Raw genomic sequence first — 17,554 nt, 5'->3', positions numbered from 1 at the left:
ATGTCAAGTTGACACTATTGTATGGTGTGGATGCGCTATGCACAAGGACCTTAATACCGTCAAAGCCGGGGCCAAAGCTATGTCTGAGGCGTGGAACCACCTGAAAACTGTGGAGACACCAGGGCCAATACCCCTCCATAGTCTAGCCAAGGCTGCACTTGCTAAGTCAAGCCCGACAAACTCCGAAAAGCCTGATGAGCCTACACTAGATGCCGGAGCAGTCAAGCTTACATCGCTCTGTGGCTCATTATTCAACAACAAAGATGATAAAAAAGGATGTCAGGACGCACACTATCATTGGTTCCATGAGAAGCATGGGAGAACTCGTCGCTTTGGCGATACGAGTAATACCCGCTTTGCTTCACATCTATATGCGGCAATTGAGCTATTCGTTTTCCGCGACGAATATCTTGAGTTCCTGGAAAGCTGGCGTGATAGGAAGAATCAGCCGGGGTTTACTCATATGGAGGAAAATTGTTATAAAGGCCTTCAGGACACACCAACGGTGACTGAGCTTGCTGTCCTGGCTCTCTTTGGCCTGGCGGTCTCTATACCTTACTTGGAGAAAATGCGAGCAGGAGACTTTCTATCTCAAAATATGCTAGATATGGGTCCATTCCATGATCAGGTCAAGCAGCATATTGCGGACCTTGCACTAGATTCCAACTTACTTCTGGATACAGAAAAGCACGGCACTTTGGGCCACTTGACAGGAGGAACATGGCACGAGCCAAAAGTGTTCGAAGCTCTCAAGCGGGAGCAGGCAAGAGGAGCACTCCCATTTCTCCATGAAATGCTCATAGAATTCTGTCGAGGTGCTGCGCAGAAGTGGGAAAGTTTTGTTTTTGAATTCTCTAGTGACGGAGTCATTGCCTCTCTAACTCCAGCAGAGAAGGCATCGGCATTCATGCCAACAACAAATGATGTGAATGAAGGGATGCTAGGGACATGGAGGGTTTGGGCAAGGCGGTTTCCATCGCTAAGCCAGCATCGATTTAATTCATTGGTGATGTATAGCCGTAACAACACTGAGGGCTTCATAAGGGAAAATTTCAGTGAAGCCCATCATGCATTCCTCAGGAAGGAAGCTCGGCATCGAGACACACAGAATCTTGAGAGGAAACTATGGACAAAGTTGAACAAGGCTGAGGAAGCAAAAGCCGCTGCCAGCCGTGAAGCCCAAAAGGCACGAGATGAGAAGAAGAGAGTGGAGGAGGAGAAACTAGGGAGTACTTTACTCCAGTTGGATGCTACAGTGATTGCTGCAATGACGGGGGACAAGCTAATTGAACAGATCAACAAGCACCGTTGGCTGGCCCCTAAAGACACCTTTATTCCTAATCGAACAGCAGTCAATAAGCTACGAGTTGGGCCCCGGAAGGCACTACTCCAAAATATTATAAAACACTATAATGCACAATCTGCAGAGTCGCCAGGATCTGCGATCTGAGGTACCATAACTGGTCTGTTTACATACTCATTTTATAATGCATCGATTTTTCCGATCGAGTGCTCAGTACATACTTTACATTGTATATTCACACTCTCTAGATTTTTGTTGGGACATGGAATACAGTTTCATGAGTTATCGATGGAACATTTGCGAGGCCATGTTTTGGCCGAATCTGATTACATAAGCGGTACACGGACACAACCTGAGTTGCCCAGTCCCAATACCACTGCTAAAATGAACAACAATCACGTTCAACTTCGTTCGAATTCTAACTCCACATAGCACCACCCACAATGAGTTAGACCTCAATCCCACAGCGGGTGTACACATATTGAGAATACTAAGTAACTTAGCCCATATACACTCAAAAGGCCTATGATTGATACAACTTTATGTCAACATATCAGCGCGGAGCTGAGAGTGCATGGTAGTGTAGCGGTTATGAATGTACTTACTATAATGATCACAGTGTTCCTCGGTTCAATTCCCACCTGTACCAACCATTTAATGATATTTAGTTCTGGTCCTATTCCGCAATGTGAGTCACCAAAATCGAGGATAATGTGTGGGGATGTAATGAAGTGAAGGTATGCTTCAATCCTGGCTTGCAAGGGGTTGTCTCTTTTTGTTGACCCTACCTTGTTGCCGTTGCAACGCGTTGAAACGGAGGCAAAGCGTTACAACGCCTCGAAGCGTTGGAACGATCGAGTTCAGTGTTGAGAGCGTTAGAACGGCACGTGCCGTTGAAAGGCGTTACAACGCCTTGTAACGGGTTACAACGCTTCCGCAGTGTTTTCCGACAATCCGCTCACTCAAAATCCCACTACGCTGTCTTACCATATTTTCTATTGTTTGTCAGTCTTATCTCCTGTTGGAGTCAGTCGTTCAGCGCTGCCTTTACTGTGTTGTGTGCTTCGGCTTCAGAGATGGTCACCACTTCTCTGGCGGAGCTTGTCAGTGCGCTCCAGTATCTAAGCTTCTAGATTGGTTATAAGCTCTGAAGCATGACGATGGCGCTGAATCTGAAGGCAGCTTTTCGCAGCTTGCCTTTCTCATCTTTATACTTGAGCAGCGGGTCAGCCACGACATATCAGTGTCTGGCCACGGGATGTGCTTTTGCTCGAATACTTACACTCCTGGCCGTCCTCCATATGGTGCGTCCCTGGTGGTGGGGCACTCGAGGATTATGTGGTTTATCGTTTCTAGCGCTTCGCAGTTGAGACAGGTCCCTCTCTGTTTATAGCCCCAGATGTTTGTCCAGTAGCTTCCCATTCTGTGTCCGTTGTGGATCAGCTTTCAGACAAAGTTGGTGATGTTCACAGGGATGCCTATTTCGTTTTTAGGGATGCCTTTTTAGATGCGTTTGGTTACCGGTGAGCCATTTCCTGTACGCACGAGGGTCGTTCGTATGAGTTTCGGGTTCTCATCCAGGTCCCTGTCAGTTCCTCTCTTCTATTTCTAAGCATTACTCTGAGCGCGGTCGACTGTGTGTGTGAGCTTAGGCGCGCTTCGTTTGGGCGTGGGTGAGTTTTCTGGGCGGGTTTATATGGGCTGTCGGATTCTCAGACCCCGCACTTTCCGTTGCCAAATTGTCCGCCTCCTCATTTCCTCCAGTGCCAGAGTGGCCTACCACTCGAATTGATGATCCTGCGACGTCTCCTGAGCGTGTTACTGCGAGTTTTATGGCAGCAGCGTGCTTGCTCCAGGCATAGTCCGTGTCCCAAGTTGCAGCTTAGCGTATTTATAAACCACCTCGCATCTGTCTTTTTGGTCTTATCCTCAACAGCATGGCTGTTGATACTTGTTCCGGTACTATCCGCGGTACAAGACGGATTCTGTATCTTCGGACCGATGGAGCTTTGGATGGCACAGGGAATACAATAAGGAATGGTATGGTTGTGATCACGGCCACAACTGGCGACAAGGCGGGGAAGTGACCCAAGGCCACGTTTTCTGTTGATCGCAGAACCATATAAAAGGATTGAGCTGAAGGGCGTACACACGTCAGTAACTAGCGGCCGCTTAATGGGCTTGGTGCATGGACATAAACAGGTTAACTGGTGGGGGGTTCCAGCTTTCACCGAAGCCATGGGCTAGTGCCAGTGAAAGGCCGCCCCTGTACATCTCCGTAACATCCTCGGATAAAGAGCACTTGTCCTCAGCCTCTGGCGTTTTGGACCCTCGCTATTTTTTTCATTCCGTCCCCTGCGGAAGGCTCGTCAATCAGTTTGCATCCAGACTGGCGAAACTCCAGGATGTCAGTGGCAACAATCTTCTGAAAGGGGGTGCTTCATCGAGCCGAAAACACCAACGCGCGATCCCGCCGCAGTTGCTCGGATACGTCTCGTTGGAGTGGGGGTGCTCACGACTCCTTGGGGCGAGGGCGAGAGGTCCGGGGTGGGACGGTGCCCGGGGTTCTACCGTGAGCTCGCCCAGTCAATACGACAGTAATAATTCTTTTGATGAGCTCGTGGGTCAATGAAATTGATGCTCCGAATGACAAAGATCACGTCCTTGCCGTGAGTTGTTATCTTCTGTTTTATTGGTTGTTCTTGCACTAATATTGCTTTAATAGGAACGGCGTGGCACCCAGACAGCACCCTTGCAGCCTCCAAATGCTGTTCAATCATCTAAGGGTTCTAGGGTTCTAAGGTATCAGTCGTCCTCCGCAGAAGAGAGTGGTGGGGAGATTCTATACAAGCCACCACTTCCGTCACGAACGCACTCTTCGCAGAGTGTCCGAAGTGCCTTCTCTCGCACCATCGACAACGCTTTCAACTGAGACCACTCTGTCAAAGATGGATTCTAACGAAACGGTGTCACCACCCCAAAGTATTTTGGGTCATGTAAATTCAGGCAAGTCTCACCCCTTCTTGTGTCGAAAGTCACCGGGTTGTCTTTGTTATCCTAATCATTCAGATCGGGGTAGTGATCGTGAGGACCGCGGCTCTCGCAGCTTAGGAATTGGTGCTCCAGCATCTTTGAAAGACAAAGGTAGAGATCGTAGGAGAACCGACAGCCTGGGTCTTGGCAGTGGCTCTGGGACTTCAAAGCCTTGCGTTCGTCATCCGCACCAACCCTCTATTTCTTCTCAGGACGCTGGCGCAATTGCCGCCTTCGCCATCATCTCTCAACAGTTCCCACGGCAGATAGATCCGTCTTCCATTCGCTCTTACGTGGCCATCGGGAAGGTTGGTTAGCATGAGATGACAGTTCAGCCGCCGGCATGTCTCTCAAAACGTTGCCAAAATGGGTCTTATCACCGTATCTATTCCGACATGAGCGTAGGATACAAGTGCAGCGGCGGATGGATGATAGTTAGGTTGCCTGTTCTACTTAACACACAACACTACTAGAAATTAACAGTGAGAGAGATGGACGAAAAACAAGGCCGAAAGGAAACAGAGACATTAAACATGTAAAGCACCACAAGCTTGGTACATCGTGTCTGAGTTGATGATGGGATCGGATGATGTTTGAGGGTTTTTTGGAACGAATGGCCAATAAATGAACATTGTGCACATGCAGCAAAAACACCATGTACATCCGAATGATTGGTTCCTTAGAGGATACGAAATTGCAGGGGGGGGAAACTTTGCGTTGTAACCATTGGTCCGATGATATCAATGAGGGGTATTAGTGGGTGAGTGTATCGTATTATTGGACAGAACCAGATCAGAGGCGGCTTCCGTAAATATGGACCGTCGCAGACAATCTACGGATGTGTGGAAAAGCCGTCAAATGATACCAAAACGTTTGAAATGAGGACAATCAATCGAAGTCGGCGAATAAATCGTGGAAGGGGTCGTGACCGACAGCACCATATTCGCTTGTATCATTTTCTGCGTATTGCTCGAATCTAGGGACATTGAGTGCGTTAGATAACACTCCTGAAAAGGGCTAGGATCCACTCACTGGCTAGTGTCTCCCGCTCCTCGAAGATCCGGAATGTAGGGAGCAGGGATTTGTTTCGCCCGTAACATGCCCCACTCAACTTCAGCAAACCATTGGTGACGGAAGATCGCATCACGACCCTCAACCGTGTTCCCGTATCGCTTCGATAAGTCTGCAGTTAGGCAGCCTCGGATGAGGTGTTCTACGTCACGATCAATTTCTCTTGGGTATTTGACATTCCCCTCTATGATACGCTTATAGAGGGAGGCAGGATCCCCTCCTTTGGAATAGAATGGCGGGTACCTATAGCATCCCATTAGCAATGAAATGGAAGCCCTTGACAGAAAGCCTGCATACCCAGCGAGCATCTCAAATATTAACACGCCCCAAGCATACCAATCAACACTTTTGTTGTAACCGGCGGATAATATTATCTCTGGAGCGAGATAATCTGGTGTTCCACAAAGCGTGTACGTCTGGTCAGGAACCCGTTTTGCGAAACCGAAGTCGGTCAGTTTGATGTGTCCATCCTGACCGATGAGAATGTTCTCAGGCTTCAAGTCACGGTATATGATATCCTTCTTATGCAGATACTCCAAGGCCAAGGCCACCTCAGCAGCATAGAATTTTGCGACAGCGTTTGGGAAACGCTAGCGGAGCAAGTGCTCAATTTCCATGCATGACAATACTTTGAATATGGGACTCACAACGGATTTGCGGATGAGGGTGAAAAGTTCCCCGCCCGCGACAAAGTCCATGACCATAAATAGACTATTACGGTCTTGGAATGTGCCCCAGAGGTTGATGAGGAAGTCATGCTTGCAAGACATGAGCAATTCTCGCTCATTGTTTGTGTGCTCGACTTGCTTCAATTTAACAATCTTTTCCTTGGCGAGGACTTTGATAGCATAAAAACAATGGTTATGGGTGCTTTGAACTGTGAATCCGTTGAGATGGCATGAACGAATGACACATATCACTTAGAAAGATGGGGATAAGGCGGTATGCGGGCGAACGAACCTAGGTGAACACGACCAAAGGAACCAGTCCCAAGCGTGTTGTGGAAGTAAAAGTCATTGAGCGAGTACTTCTTGGAGGCAGGCTTCTCGGGTTGTTCGGGAACAGCGCTTACGGTTTGGGCGGAGTCGGAAGGAATAAGCTGGTTCACCGACAACTCCTGTTCGACCTGTAGCTGGTCCAATAACACGGGGACGTTGCCATATTCCATCTGGTCATCTTCCGGTAGCACATACTGAGGAATGGGAACAGTATTGTCGGCGAGAATCCCTGAGGCAATTATGGCATCCAGCTCAGCCTGGCCAATTGTGCCGAGTTGAGGAGGGTGAGGAAGGTAGTCATAAGGGTTGTCATAGATCCCAGTGAGCTTCATTTCAGGGAGAATCGACATGTCGCCATCCCATGGACTCTGGGGCATAATCGACGCCGAGAACGAGGACCTCGCAGTAGAGGAAGAAGCCGCTGAACCATATAAGTCTGCATATGCTGCAGACGGAGGAGCTTGAGCCTCAAGCCTGCTGTATGTCGAGTTCTGGCGCCCGTACATAATGAACTGAAGGGAGAGGGGAAACGTCCAAATGCAACCCCAAGACCCGAAACGCCTTTGTTCTTATGTTGTCGTTTCGAGGAACTGCTTTTGTCCAAGGTGGTTAACTCCGCTGAATTGGTTTCAGATTTGGTAACTGTCAGAGGCATCTTCCGAAACAATTTCAATGGGAGACATGAGATTGGCTGAAAGGCTACGCTACATTGGAGGAAAGAGAATGATTCATGAATGTTCTATACTAATGCTAACTACCTAACTACTAACTATACTACTGAATCGGAATGTGAAGATCGATGGAAAACAAATGCGCATGAACGATGGTACTGCTGAAAGGTTATATAGGCCAAAAATGGATAAGCAAACTAGGATGAGAACAGCCAGTTGGAATCAATGGGGAAGCTAAAACACCGTATTGTTAACCCAGTATGATGAGTGGAAAAAGGCGTAGATGTGTTGGTGTGATGTGCGGGTCGTGGATGTAGTCCGTTCAGCACTGTGCGGGTTTGGATGGGTTGTACACGGAATCTACACTTGGTATCGTTCTCGGATCCGTTCAGGTATCGGTGGGGGCATGGACCCAAGTGTGCCATCCCACTGGGCACCGAGCATTTGCTTAAACCCGGTGAAAATCTAATCAGAGCTCCATCAGTCAAGGAGCGCATTCACAGATGAAAGCTACCTTACGTGAAGGAATTTTGCTTCCAACTCTGGTGAGGGACTTGTCCATTTCGAAACGGCGTTGCAGAAGTAGATGAAGTGCTAGATAGATCGTGAGGTTTGATAGGATAGAAATGACCTATTGACATACGTTTTGGATGCCCGTGGGATTCAGCTCAATCATTGCGCAAAAACCACGGAATGCAGTGTCCTTTTCGGAGTTGTCCTTGATCTCCCATAGGGCTTGGCACCTATAGGAAACATGAATCAATGAAGGCGACAGTACAAGGACAGTATTCATACCACTGGGATGCAAAAAGGCTCAAGTGAGGGGCGACGATTTGTGGCTGAACAAGGGCAATCCTCCCAATTGTTACCGCTGCGTTTTCTACTAGACTTTTAGGAGATTTAGAAGGGTATTGCAACAAGATAGGGATTAGCTTGTCAATTAGCGCCGGGATCCATTGGTTGAACTCTGGATCTGAGAGATGGTTTAGACCAAAGTGAGTCAAGAAAAACCGTCCCACGCACCCTGACCCATGTTTAAAGCGATTTCCCCGACCGACCATGCCGCGTTATTGCAGGCGCTTATAAACTCGTGTTTAGGCTCGGGTGAAATTTGCTCGAGCAACTGTGGCATGAGGTCGCCGAGCGAAGGTCGTAGCAGATCCGGCACGCTGATGGCAACGTCTCCAATTAACGCATACGCGGATTGCCGCACAGAGGCTTCCGGATGCTACGATAAAGCAAGTAAGGCACGCCGCTTACGACGCTGGTGGAAAGGTTTACCTTAATGGAGGCCGCAATGAGAGGCATAAGTGGTGGATTGCTGGCCACGATGAGCTCCCTGACCATCGGGCCGAGTCCTTGTGCTAAACCACTCAACAAATCCAATGCAACAATGAGGAAAGTTTTATCGGGCTCGTCAGTGTCCGGGTTAGCGGCCCGTTCCTGTTGCCAGGACTGGTACTGAACGAGCTGGTCGTGCACGATGCGATTTGCACGCTCGAAAACCGGAGGGGCGTATCCAACAAATCCCTTTCCACACGCCATAGTCACCGAGGACAGGCACTGGATAAGGCGTTGCTGAGCAGGAGCGAAAAGAACAATAATGGTGGACTTACCTCAAGAAGGGGTATCAAATCATCATCATCGTCATTTAGCCGCTGCCAGCGGGTAATTAGAGGTGGCATCAAGATATCGACGTATTCCTTGTTTGAAAGAGCATCGCCGACGGCGTCTGCCAGTGTCCCGACGGCGTCGTACAAGATGAGTAAGTTTTTTTGTTGATACCTCTCAAATGCGAACACCAAATTTCGCAGGATAGGTTCCAAGTATGGTTCTAATAATGGACCGGCATCTTCTTCAAAGGTCGCGAATGCACTGCAACCAGCTTCCTGGACCCGCTTGTTGTTGTCCAAAACCATACGAAGCAACTAGAAGTCCCAGGCTGAATACTGTAAGTCATAAAAAAAACAAAAGCGCACTGACACCTTCCATGGTCGGAATAAAATAGTTGTTCGATTGCCCTCGACAGTGCTTGTGGCGCACCAGCTAGCGTATCGACCAAGGGTCCAACAAACAATAGATCGAACCAGTGGCTAAACCATAACTCAGATATAACGTCCAGAATCAACTGCATAGTTCGGTCATACCCGCTGATCATTGAGGGCGTTGCATAAATAAGGAATCAGTGCTGGAAGATGTTCTTCGAGGGCATCAATGCAACCTGGCGCGAGGAAGTCTCAGAGGATTATACGAGAATGCGGAACTGGACCACTGACACACCTTCCGCCATGGCGCCAAGAGCAAGAATGCCGCTTTCCTTTTGCAACCAGTCCTCACTCCAAAGCTTTTCTTTGAGATGCGGAAAAATGACCTGGAGCAAGTCAGCACCGAACCGTACAGCGAGAACATCGAGAGCTGCGGCAGCACATTTCCGAATGTTCCAGTCGGTCGACATGTCATCATCATCATAATCATCATAATCATCATCGTCATCCAGGTTGTCTTCTTGGCCATACTTGAGTGCTTGGGCCCACTACCGGTCGATTGGCCGTCGCCATCCTGATGTCCAAGGGCACGGGAAGCGCCACCATAGAACTTAGGTTTGATATCTGATGGCTTGTCTGGGACGTTTGAGTCATCCTCATCATCACCCTGTAACCACATAAGATCCTCTTCCGAGTACACCATGCATTGGAGAAGGACTGGGGCTAGCTTTGGTAATAACGGGCGCAGGTACTCCTGCAATTCTTCCTCCTCAGCGAACGTGAGCCAGAACTCGCAAGCCTCTAAAGCTACGTTCTCATCCCTATCTTGGGTTGAGTACAACATGAACGTCGCCACGTCATTAATGGCTGGGATGAGCTGTGGCGTTTTCACCCCCAGAAGCATGACCAGACATTGGCAGACCTGCTGACGGACATCAGGATTTTCGTCACTCGCTCGTCGAAACAACGAAGAGATAAAGGCATCCATGTTTTTCCTCATTGCTTCAACGTCAACCTGGATAAAGTGCGCTACACACATGAGCGCATTTGTTCTGATCCGGGAGTTAGGGTGCTCAGCGAGGCTGATAAATTTTGGAATCATGAAGTCCAAGGGTCGATTGCCGGAGAGCACAATATCAAACTTCCTCGGGTAGTCATCGCAAGCTTTCTGGAGGATACTCAATGCAGCCTGAATATATTGAGTGCGCCCCTGGTGAGTTTTATCTTCCTCGCTTGAACAAAAACCACGTGCGTACCAATTGGACATCCAGCGACGGCGCATCCAGGGACTGAAGAAGGTGCGAAAGAACCTCCGGCCAGTTGGCAGGCTCCAGTGCATCAAGCATCGACACTACGACTTGGCCGGCGGCATTACGGACCATCGGCGAGGCATCAACAAAGGCGACCAAAATGCTGGACTTCACGTATTGCAAAACGTGAGCAGCCCATGTAGAGAGAAAAGTGGAAGCATTGTTCTTTAGCAAGAGACCAGCCACTGCCCTGAGTCGCTCGTCTCCTTCAGGCAAGTTGAGGATGTAAACAAGGTAGCATGGGTACTCTGGAATTTCATTGAACTGATGTAGGCGCTGGCGATCCAATGACACGTCGGTTTTGTAAAATGTAGGGCAGCAATAAAAGACACTCACAACAGTCATCTCTTTTTGTACCTCGGGATTCTCGCTCGATGTTGAATCACGGAGAACACGCATCACCTCATTCAGGCCATTCTCTTCCGGTTTCCAAGCCATGATGAGCCGTGATCAGGTCTGAGGTGAAGCACGTCGAATCCTTGAGGAAGGAATAGAGACACTGAGGGCGTCTTTTATCGTGGTAGTGCTTGGGATCGTGGAGAGAGGACGGTCGTGTTCTATGGTTGAAATTATAGATATTCAACGGATGCAAATTTTGGTATCGATAAATCATATACGGATGATCGAGCAGAACGCGTCTACGAAAAACTTCATAAGCGCCCATGGGCGGTAATACAATGATGAAGAATTCGATTAGACAACGGGGAACCTGTAGTTGTCGCCCAACAGTAATATTGCAGCGTCGTACACCAGATGATTCTAAGGGGCGTCAATAAAGCATGCCGGCGAATACAGGGAAATGAAACAGGAATTATTTAATGATATCAACCAGTTATTTAAATCTGAAGTGTATGATTAGTACCCTGTCGGACTTGCTTCACATGATAAGTGAATGAGGACGAAGATAAAGGCGCCCAACTATCATATACGTGAACAAACGTTCACCTAAGTCACCTCTCAGTGTATACAAAAGGGAGAGGTGGGCGGCCATCAGAAATTTGGGAGCATCCGATTTTCGTTCACCCGTGGCTGATATTGGCATAGGATCGGCTAAGACTAAAGAAAAAAGGACTGGGAAAGAAGTGAGAACGTATATAGTTGTCGCAACAAGCGCATCGCTGCGCCCACGAGATCGAAACAGACGAGGTTACCGCATGCCAGCATCAGGGCACCAGAATGCTGAGTATCTCAGTACCCCATATGTCATCGCGCAGCAACCTATAGATATCTGCCAAGAGCAGTCACCGTGCTCCAGGTTGGCGCGATAGCAATAGACGACCATATCAACACTGCGGCGCAATGACTAGTGGCTCTCCAGGTAATGCGCTTCGCCGAAACGTTCAAACCAACACGAGGCGGATCTAAAAGCAAATTAGTTCCAGAAATGGTGGCAAGTCAGAGGCTATTGTTTGATAACCAAGTACACAAGCTTCGATAAGAGGGAAGTTCCGATTGAGAGGCATCCCCGCATTCCGGGCACCACCTAGACGATATGCTGGCGGCCTATCAGTTAGGCAGCTGCCGGGGTCAGAGTGAGAAGTCATGTGATTACAACAAGTTCCCCGAAGTAAACAACCGTGTACACGAACTCGTGTCAAGCCAAAACAGCAAGTACTCTGGTTCACCTCGTCCATCACGATGAACATTTTCCGAGTGCTCGGTGTGTGATGGATTGTGGAGGCTGGACGTCTCTGGGTCCGTTCTGGGAGCGCTAATACGTTGGACACAGCCGACCTGTCACACTTGGCCTCTATTGGGATCCTCATTCACAAAATAATCAACTCTCGCTCGTGTAGAGGTGCGTTGTTTAATAAGGAGAGCTCTTTCTGGTTCAGGAATTCTCGGCGCGTCGATTTCACGCCAGGTCTTTCATTCAAGACTCAAGCACTGTATTTGGTCGTCTTCGTCACTCGATACCTTGACTTGTTTTCTGGCGAATGGGTTTCGTTTTACAATACCCTCATGAAACTCTTCTTCATTGGGAGCAGTGCATACATACTCTATTTAATGAAAGTCCGCTTCAAGTAAGCTCGTCTTGCCGCATTTCACACATGCACCACCCCTACGTATATACTTAACTGTTGTTTGAAATCGACCTTTAGGCCTACAAGCGATCCGTCAATAGACACTTTCCGCCTCGAGTACATCGTTGGGCCATCATTGGTCCTCGCTTTAATTTTTAACCATCAGTTCTCCTTCACGGAAGTCTTGTGGACCTTCTCCATCTACCTCGAAAGCGTAGCTATATTGCCACAATTGTTCATTCTGCAGCGAACAGGTGAAGCAGAAACGATCACTACCCATTACCTCGCAGCACTAGGTGCCTACCGTGCATTGTACATCCCTAATTGGGTATACCGGTATGTTTTGGGGAATGACGTTCTTTTTCCTTTCAATCCTTCAGATGTGTACTCACTTATCGTGTCTTCTAGTTATATGACTGAGCCGCGAAAGAACTTTGAGCCTATCTCGTTTATAGCCGGTCTGGTGCAAACCGGACTCTACCTCGATTTCTTCTATATTTATTTCACCCGGTACGAGAGTCTTCTAATCCTAACCAAGATCCTAACCTACACCATCTCTTCAGTGTCCTTAACGGCCAGAAATTCGAGCTACCAGCATAAACAATTCCTGTCGTTTCTATCCATGAACTCGTGTGTTCGTAGGCTTTGAGGGAATTCCTTGTCCCGTCGTTCTGCCCCACAACTTCTAAGACCGATGCTACATGACCAACCATAACTTCCAGATAATTGTGCAGCAGAAAAACAAAGCACTCCAAACCCACCAATCATCACTAGTGACATGTTATTTATTACAGTATGTGAAAATGTTACGCGGAATATTTGGTACATTTCCCTTTTGCGGCAGGATAAGATAAATACAAACCGGCGTCGTCCTTGAAAACGTCGATGATTGATTTATTCAGAATAGCGATCCTCGATGTCAGAACCTCTGATAGATTCGATTATCCCACGCATGCGTTCGTACACTGCAAAGACGATAGCTTGACCTTGGAACGAAGATGTCAGTGTTTGCGCAACAAAAAAGTTCTCCATGACGGCTCACCTGGTGCAACACGGAGTACACGAGGCGTAATCCCTTTGTAGAACGACCGGAATCCTATATAATAACGTGTCACCTCTGGAGTATCTACCTAGGAGCAGAAGTCAGACAAACCTTCTTGTTTCCACATATCAGTCGCGATATTCGTTATGCGCGTCAATGCCGACTCCCCAGGAATGGCGACAGATTTTTGCAACCCTGGAGATAGCGTACTTCAGCACTGGAAAGCATGGTCCATATAAAGCAAAATCCAGATACGAACGAGTTTTGATGGTGTCAATAGGCGCATTCGAAAAGGGTCCACAAGCGCCACTGATAAGACCGATTATCATGTGTTGGTATGACGGTAACTCAGTCTTGTCTGGTTGCAATCTATGCACGAGTTTCTTGATTTCCTGGTACGCGGTGAAATTGGCGCCTAATGAGAAGCGGAAAGTTAGTTCCAACACCCACGTTTGGCAACTGATATCATATCTAATTCGAGCCAGTGCTTGTGCATTACCTTGGTTGGTCGCTTGTCGCAGAGCTGTCAGACTAACCCCGCGGTACAGGGTCCCCACCCCTTCTTCGGTAACGATACGGTAGACTGCATGTGCAGCATTTCTGTATTTCGGAACTTCTAGTGGATCGGCGAGGGAGTGGGATTGGGCTTGTAATCTGATTTTAACAACTTCCATCGGCGTAACGACGAGGACGGCCTCGGTCGTGCCTGCGCCCAGACCAGCTGTTCATGGGAAGCGATCAGTCACGGTAATCTGTACGTGGAAATAGTGCGGGGGAGGGATCACATACCAAGGAAAATGCCTCCCAGACTTGTTTTCCCCGTTTGACGGTCCGCAAGGAGACCCTTGTAAGTCTCAAAGGACGCAAAACGGATCGCCATCTTGGGTATGATACCACTAAGGACGGCACCCAGACCTTTGTAGAGCGCCAGAGGGGTCTCTCGCTGAACAATCTGTGCACCAGTGGCAATGAACCCTCGAGGTTTCGTCTGGTGTGGTGAATACCATGAGTCGGGGATCCTGTTGAGCCGCTCCGGAATGCTGCATGACATACCCCTGGTATCCTCCCCGAACGGGAAAGCTGCATTCGGACTTTGATGGTGTCAAGAGGTTGGCAGGCGAGTGCTTCAGCCATTCCAGCTGTCCCTCCAGCGATCTATCGAAGCATCGGATAGGTTTGCCGCCCAAGTTTTCTAAGTGACTCACGAGCTGGGTAGCAAAGCTAACTGGAGGCTTTGCATCCTTGTTTCCGTTGCGGACATGTGGCAGGTGAGGTGGTGAGGAGGGGGGGATTGAGATGAGGGGATTGTTTTCGTCGAGTCAAGTCCTGGTTAAGTCTATCCCGGGGAAGCGATGCCCAGAGACGGAAATGATTAACGAGACCATAAATGATTCACATGTGATACTAGAGCCCATGTTGGAGTAACCGGGCTCAGCGCAGAACGATGCACCGGACCTAACCGCTTATGGATTTGCACAGCCACTTGGCTTGTTGGACAAAGCCACTCAAACATTCAAAGTGCCTGCGCCTTGGAATGGCATCCAATACATGGGCAGCGTGATGATACAGCGACAACAAACACCGGGGTGTATACGGAACTTGATTTTGAGTCACCACCTGGAATGGATCATCGGGATCGATTCATTGACCCACACTTCATCTTGCTCCATTGTGGTAAGCTCCTCATGTATCACATTCAAATTCTGCTTTTTGGATTCACACATGGGCTAATGACCTCCATTCGTAACAGGATCTTTGACCAAAGCAAAACAGACGTGTGAATCTGCTCAAGGACAACTATTTGCCTTCCCCCCGCTATGATCAGAAGTACAGTTCGGATTATAGGGTCTGCCCCGCACCTGGGCGGCAATGCTTCACACCAAAATTGCGCCAAGGTCGTGGTACGCTCGCCATGCCTTGATGTAGCGGTGTACATCCACTGGCGGCGGTCTCTCTACAGGCGGTGGGAATGGACTAGGAATGGACGTCCTTGACATGTTCAGTAGGGGGATATCGCTTTCACAACCTCGGAGGCAACCCGGTGATATGGCGGCTCTGCTGGGTGTGAAACCGCATCAATATTGCGGCATCAAAATGCCTCGCTACATATCTTGAGAGAGATGGGAAGGGATGCTTCATTAACTGACCTCGGCTTCTGATTTTAGTCGGGTCGGTCCTATAATTCAATTTGCGCGCGTTGCCGAAATGCGCTTGCCATTCTGAAATTTGAGTTCTTGCCTCCCCCTTTTTGCAAATCCACGACGCGTCGACACCGCGCGGAGGGCGGCTTGTCAGGAGTCATGGTGAATCCTGTGGAGGCTCCTATTGTGGTGATCAATGTGGATGAGGAATGCGTAAAGCGAGAACCAACACCCCAAGTTTATGACACCCACGAAATCGGAGCACCGGTCCAAAATTCCTCGAATGTGGGATCGTCGAATCCTCGCAAAAGGGCCCAAGCAATCCAGAAATGGCAAAAAGAAATACTGAATGGTGAGTTCTCGTCAATTTTTAGGAGGAATGCGCATGGATGGCATTGGCTTCATTAGAGGCATTCAAGAAAAAATCATACCCGACCAGCAGGAACTCCAGGACTTGGCGATAATGACGAAAAGGACAGTGGAACAAAGTATGAAAACCTTTTTTAATGCTTGTGTTTTTTTACCTCCGTTTCTCCAGTTCGAAGGTATTTCTCCTTACAGAGGTGGATCCGAACACGGCAGGCAAATCCTAATGGCCCGATACGGCCCACATCTCTTGCATCTCCCCCAGGCCCATCGAGGGCTAGAAAAGCGCTGGATTCAGTCCTCGACGAGGTCTCTAGAGATGCACTTGAAGAGGAAATCATTCGTGCGTTTTTGCTTCCACATCAACATCCAGGAAGCTTATATGTATGTCTTCCACCAGTGTTTCCTGATCTTCGTACCGCTATACCCCAGCTTCGACAGCTCATCACCAAGTTCCCCGGTCAGTCAATGGTGAGATACCCGGGGTGGGCAAGGGTCCTGAGGGTCGACGAAGAGAGGGTATTGACCTGGATAGACTGGACAAAAAATCAAGGAGCTCCTGTACTCCCTTCATCTTCCGCTCCCTACTCGTTGACCTCCACACGACCCATCACCTCAGTGTCTCAACCGGGAACCCGTTTGCCCACACCTTCTCAGTCTCCAGAGCCTCGAGGACACTTGCGACTAAGCATTAGGTCAGTGGGAGGCGATAACGAACGAAGCCCCAAGTTCACCGATCTTGGGGTTTCATCTTCCCAACATCTCTCTTTGACAACATCTCCCCTTGTGGGATCTGCACCTGTGCTCCCGAGGCAGCCACAGTCGTTCACGTTTCTGCCAAGTCCAGCAGAAGAGCATGTTCCAAGCGTTTTTAGGATGCCGTCGGCTGTTACCACTCCTGTTTCACCCGTTACGTCGGCACCTTACCCCCAACCGCGACGAGTCACTCAGCCCAACGTGCTGCAACCATCTTCGAGTAATTTTACGTCGTTGTCGTCCATTCCTACGCCAATTGCAACTTCAGCTCCTAGCCGATCTGCACCTTTCGTTTCTGTCTCGAATGTCCAGCTGTTCCGAGCCCCTGTTGCAATACAGCTCGGGAATGGATTAATCGGCAATTCGGTTCCTGCTTTCGTACCAAAGTATCCAGTAGCAATCCCTGCTACCCGTGGTCTGAACCAGCAGATGCCTGTTCCCGAGCCATCTCCTGTATCTGCCGTCCCACCAACGTGGCCCCAATCGGGAGGATTATCTACGCCGGGAATGGACAGCCCAACACATGGTTTGAATGAATTAGGGATGGCTTCTCCTGACGGAGTACCCTCCCAGGATCTCCCGCTTGATCGTCGTAGCTTCAACGAATTCCGTCGTTACGTCAGACGTTTTCGCCCCCAAAACGAGAAGACACCATCACCTAGTCCCCCCGCTGACGTGCGCGAGTTATTGAGGCAACTCGGAAGTTTGGGGCAAAGCGCGACGGATCTTCTCCTTCAAATGCGTTCAACCTAAAGGTTGCTGTATATTGTTATTAACCTATTCTGTCGTGCGTGTTCGCCGTCTTATGTTTTCGTTCTTGGGTGGATCCTTTGTCTGTATATGGGAATATGCAA

The 17,554-nt window shown here is 48.9% G+C and overlaps 6 protein-coding genes across 6 annotated transcripts; 3 read left to right on the top strand and 3 right to left on the bottom strand.

The window, feature by feature from the left end:
• Window positions 1-3,491: 3,491 nt before the first annotated feature.
• Window positions 3,492-4,235, top strand: EI90DRAFT_3123495 (uncharacterized protein; the record flags this gene model as incomplete). The annotated part of the gene is made up of 3 exons (XM_039063620.1): window positions 3,492-3,900; window positions 3,959-3,972; window positions 4,029-4,235. The coding sequence occupies 3 exons, from the start codon at window positions 3,492-3,494 to the stop codon at window positions 4,233-4,235; spliced, it is 630 nt and encodes a 209-aa protein (XP_038916045.1).
• Window positions 4,236-5,073: 838 nt separating this feature from the next.
• On the bottom strand, window positions 5,074-6,768 carry EI90DRAFT_3057610 (kinase-like domain-containing protein). Its single transcript, XM_039060307.1, has 5 exons — window positions 6,368-6,768; window positions 6,055-6,284; window positions 5,705-5,997; window positions 5,369-5,650; window positions 5,074-5,312 (listed from the first exon to the last, which is right to left on the bottom strand). Exons 1-5 carry the CDS (start codon window positions 6,753-6,755, stop codon window positions 5,225-5,227), a joined length of 1,281 nt encoding a protein of 426 aa, XP_038916044.1. The 5' UTR covers window positions 6,756-6,768; the 3' UTR covers window positions 5,074-5,224.
• A 668-nt stretch (window positions 6,769-7,436) lies between these two features.
• On the bottom strand, window positions 7,437-10,809 carry EI90DRAFT_3123493 (armadillo-type protein; the record flags this gene model as incomplete). The annotated part of the gene is made up of 13 exons (XM_039063619.1): window positions 7,437-7,541; window positions 7,596-7,670; window positions 7,720-7,819; window positions 7,872-8,049; window positions 8,100-8,304; window positions 8,358-8,639; window positions 8,693-9,004; window positions 9,056-9,169; window positions 9,224-9,297; window positions 9,357-9,581; window positions 9,614-10,250; window positions 10,318-10,647; window positions 10,708-10,809. 13 exons carry the CDS (start codon window positions 10,807-10,809, stop codon window positions 7,437-7,439), a joined length of 2,739 nt encoding a protein of 912 aa, XP_038916043.1.
• A 1,200-nt stretch (window positions 10,810-12,009) lies between these two features.
• Window positions 12,010-13,253, top strand: EI90DRAFT_3280799 (ER lumen protein retaining receptor; the record flags this gene model as incomplete). Its single annotated transcript, XM_039066782.1, has 6 exons — window positions 12,010-12,031; window positions 12,101-12,169; window positions 12,236-12,395; window positions 12,474-12,731; window positions 12,804-12,905; window positions 12,959-13,253. The coding sequence occupies 6 exons, from the start codon at window positions 12,010-12,012 to the stop codon at window positions 12,993-12,995; spliced, it is 648 nt and encodes a 215-aa protein (XP_038916042.1). The 3' UTR covers window positions 12,996-13,253.
• A 36-nt stretch (window positions 13,254-13,289) lies between these two features.
• On the bottom strand, window positions 13,290-14,571 carry EI90DRAFT_3123491 (putative succinate-fumarate transporter; the record flags this gene model as incomplete). Its single annotated transcript, XM_039063618.1, has 7 exons — window positions 13,290-13,381; window positions 13,438-13,491; window positions 13,549-13,632; window positions 13,697-13,852; window positions 13,937-14,158; window positions 14,227-14,425; window positions 14,491-14,571. The coding sequence occupies 7 exons, from the start codon at window positions 14,569-14,571 to the stop codon at window positions 13,290-13,292; spliced, it is 888 nt and encodes a 295-aa protein (XP_038916041.1).
• A 1,101-nt stretch (window positions 14,572-15,672) lies between these two features.
• EI90DRAFT_1011331 (uncharacterized protein) lies at window positions 15,673-17,534 on the top strand. Its single transcript, XM_039051371.1, has 4 exons — window positions 15,673-15,930; window positions 15,987-16,066; window positions 16,117-16,287; window positions 16,345-17,534. Exons 2-4 carry the CDS (start codon window positions 16,042-16,044, stop codon window positions 17,451-17,453), a joined length of 1,305 nt encoding a protein of 434 aa, XP_038916040.1. The 5' UTR covers window positions 15,673-15,930; window positions 15,987-16,041; the 3' UTR covers window positions 17,454-17,534.
• Window positions 17,535-17,554: the final 20 nt, after the last annotated feature.

The sequence above is a fragment of the Cantharellus anzutake genome, assembly GCF_015039405.1.
Source record: "Cantharellus anzutake strain C23 chromosome Unknown EI90scaffold_23, whole genome shotgun sequence".
Classification (NCBI taxonomy): domain Eukaryota; kingdom Fungi; phylum Basidiomycota; class Agaricomycetes; order Cantharellales; family Hydnaceae; genus Cantharellus; species Cantharellus anzutake.
This window is presented reverse-complemented; position numbering and strand designations above follow the sequence as displayed.

Coding starts and splice junctions, on each gene's coding strand:
- EI90DRAFT_3057610 (XM_039060307.1), bottom strand. CDS start 6,755: ATGTCGATTCTCCCTGAAATGAAGCTCACTGGGATCTATGACAACCCT. Junction 5,998..6,054: donor CCCTCATCCGCAAATCCGTT/GTGAGTCCCATA, acceptor TTGCTCCGCTAG/CGTTTCCCAAACGCTGTCGC. Junction 5,313..5,368: donor GGAGCGGGAGACACTAGCCA/GTGAGTGGATCC, acceptor CAATGTCCCTAG/ATTCGAGCAATACGCAGAAA.
- EI90DRAFT_1011331 (XM_039051371.1), top strand. CDS start 16,042: ATGACGAAAAGGACAGTGGAACAAA. Junction 16,067..16,116: donor GAAAAGGACAGTGGAACAAA/GTATGAAAACCT, acceptor CCGTTTCTCCAG/TTCGAAGGTATTTCTCCTTA. Junction 16,288..16,344: donor ACTTGAAGAGGAAATCATTC/GTGCGTTTTTGC, acceptor GTCTTCCACCAG/TGTTTCCTGATCTTCGTACC.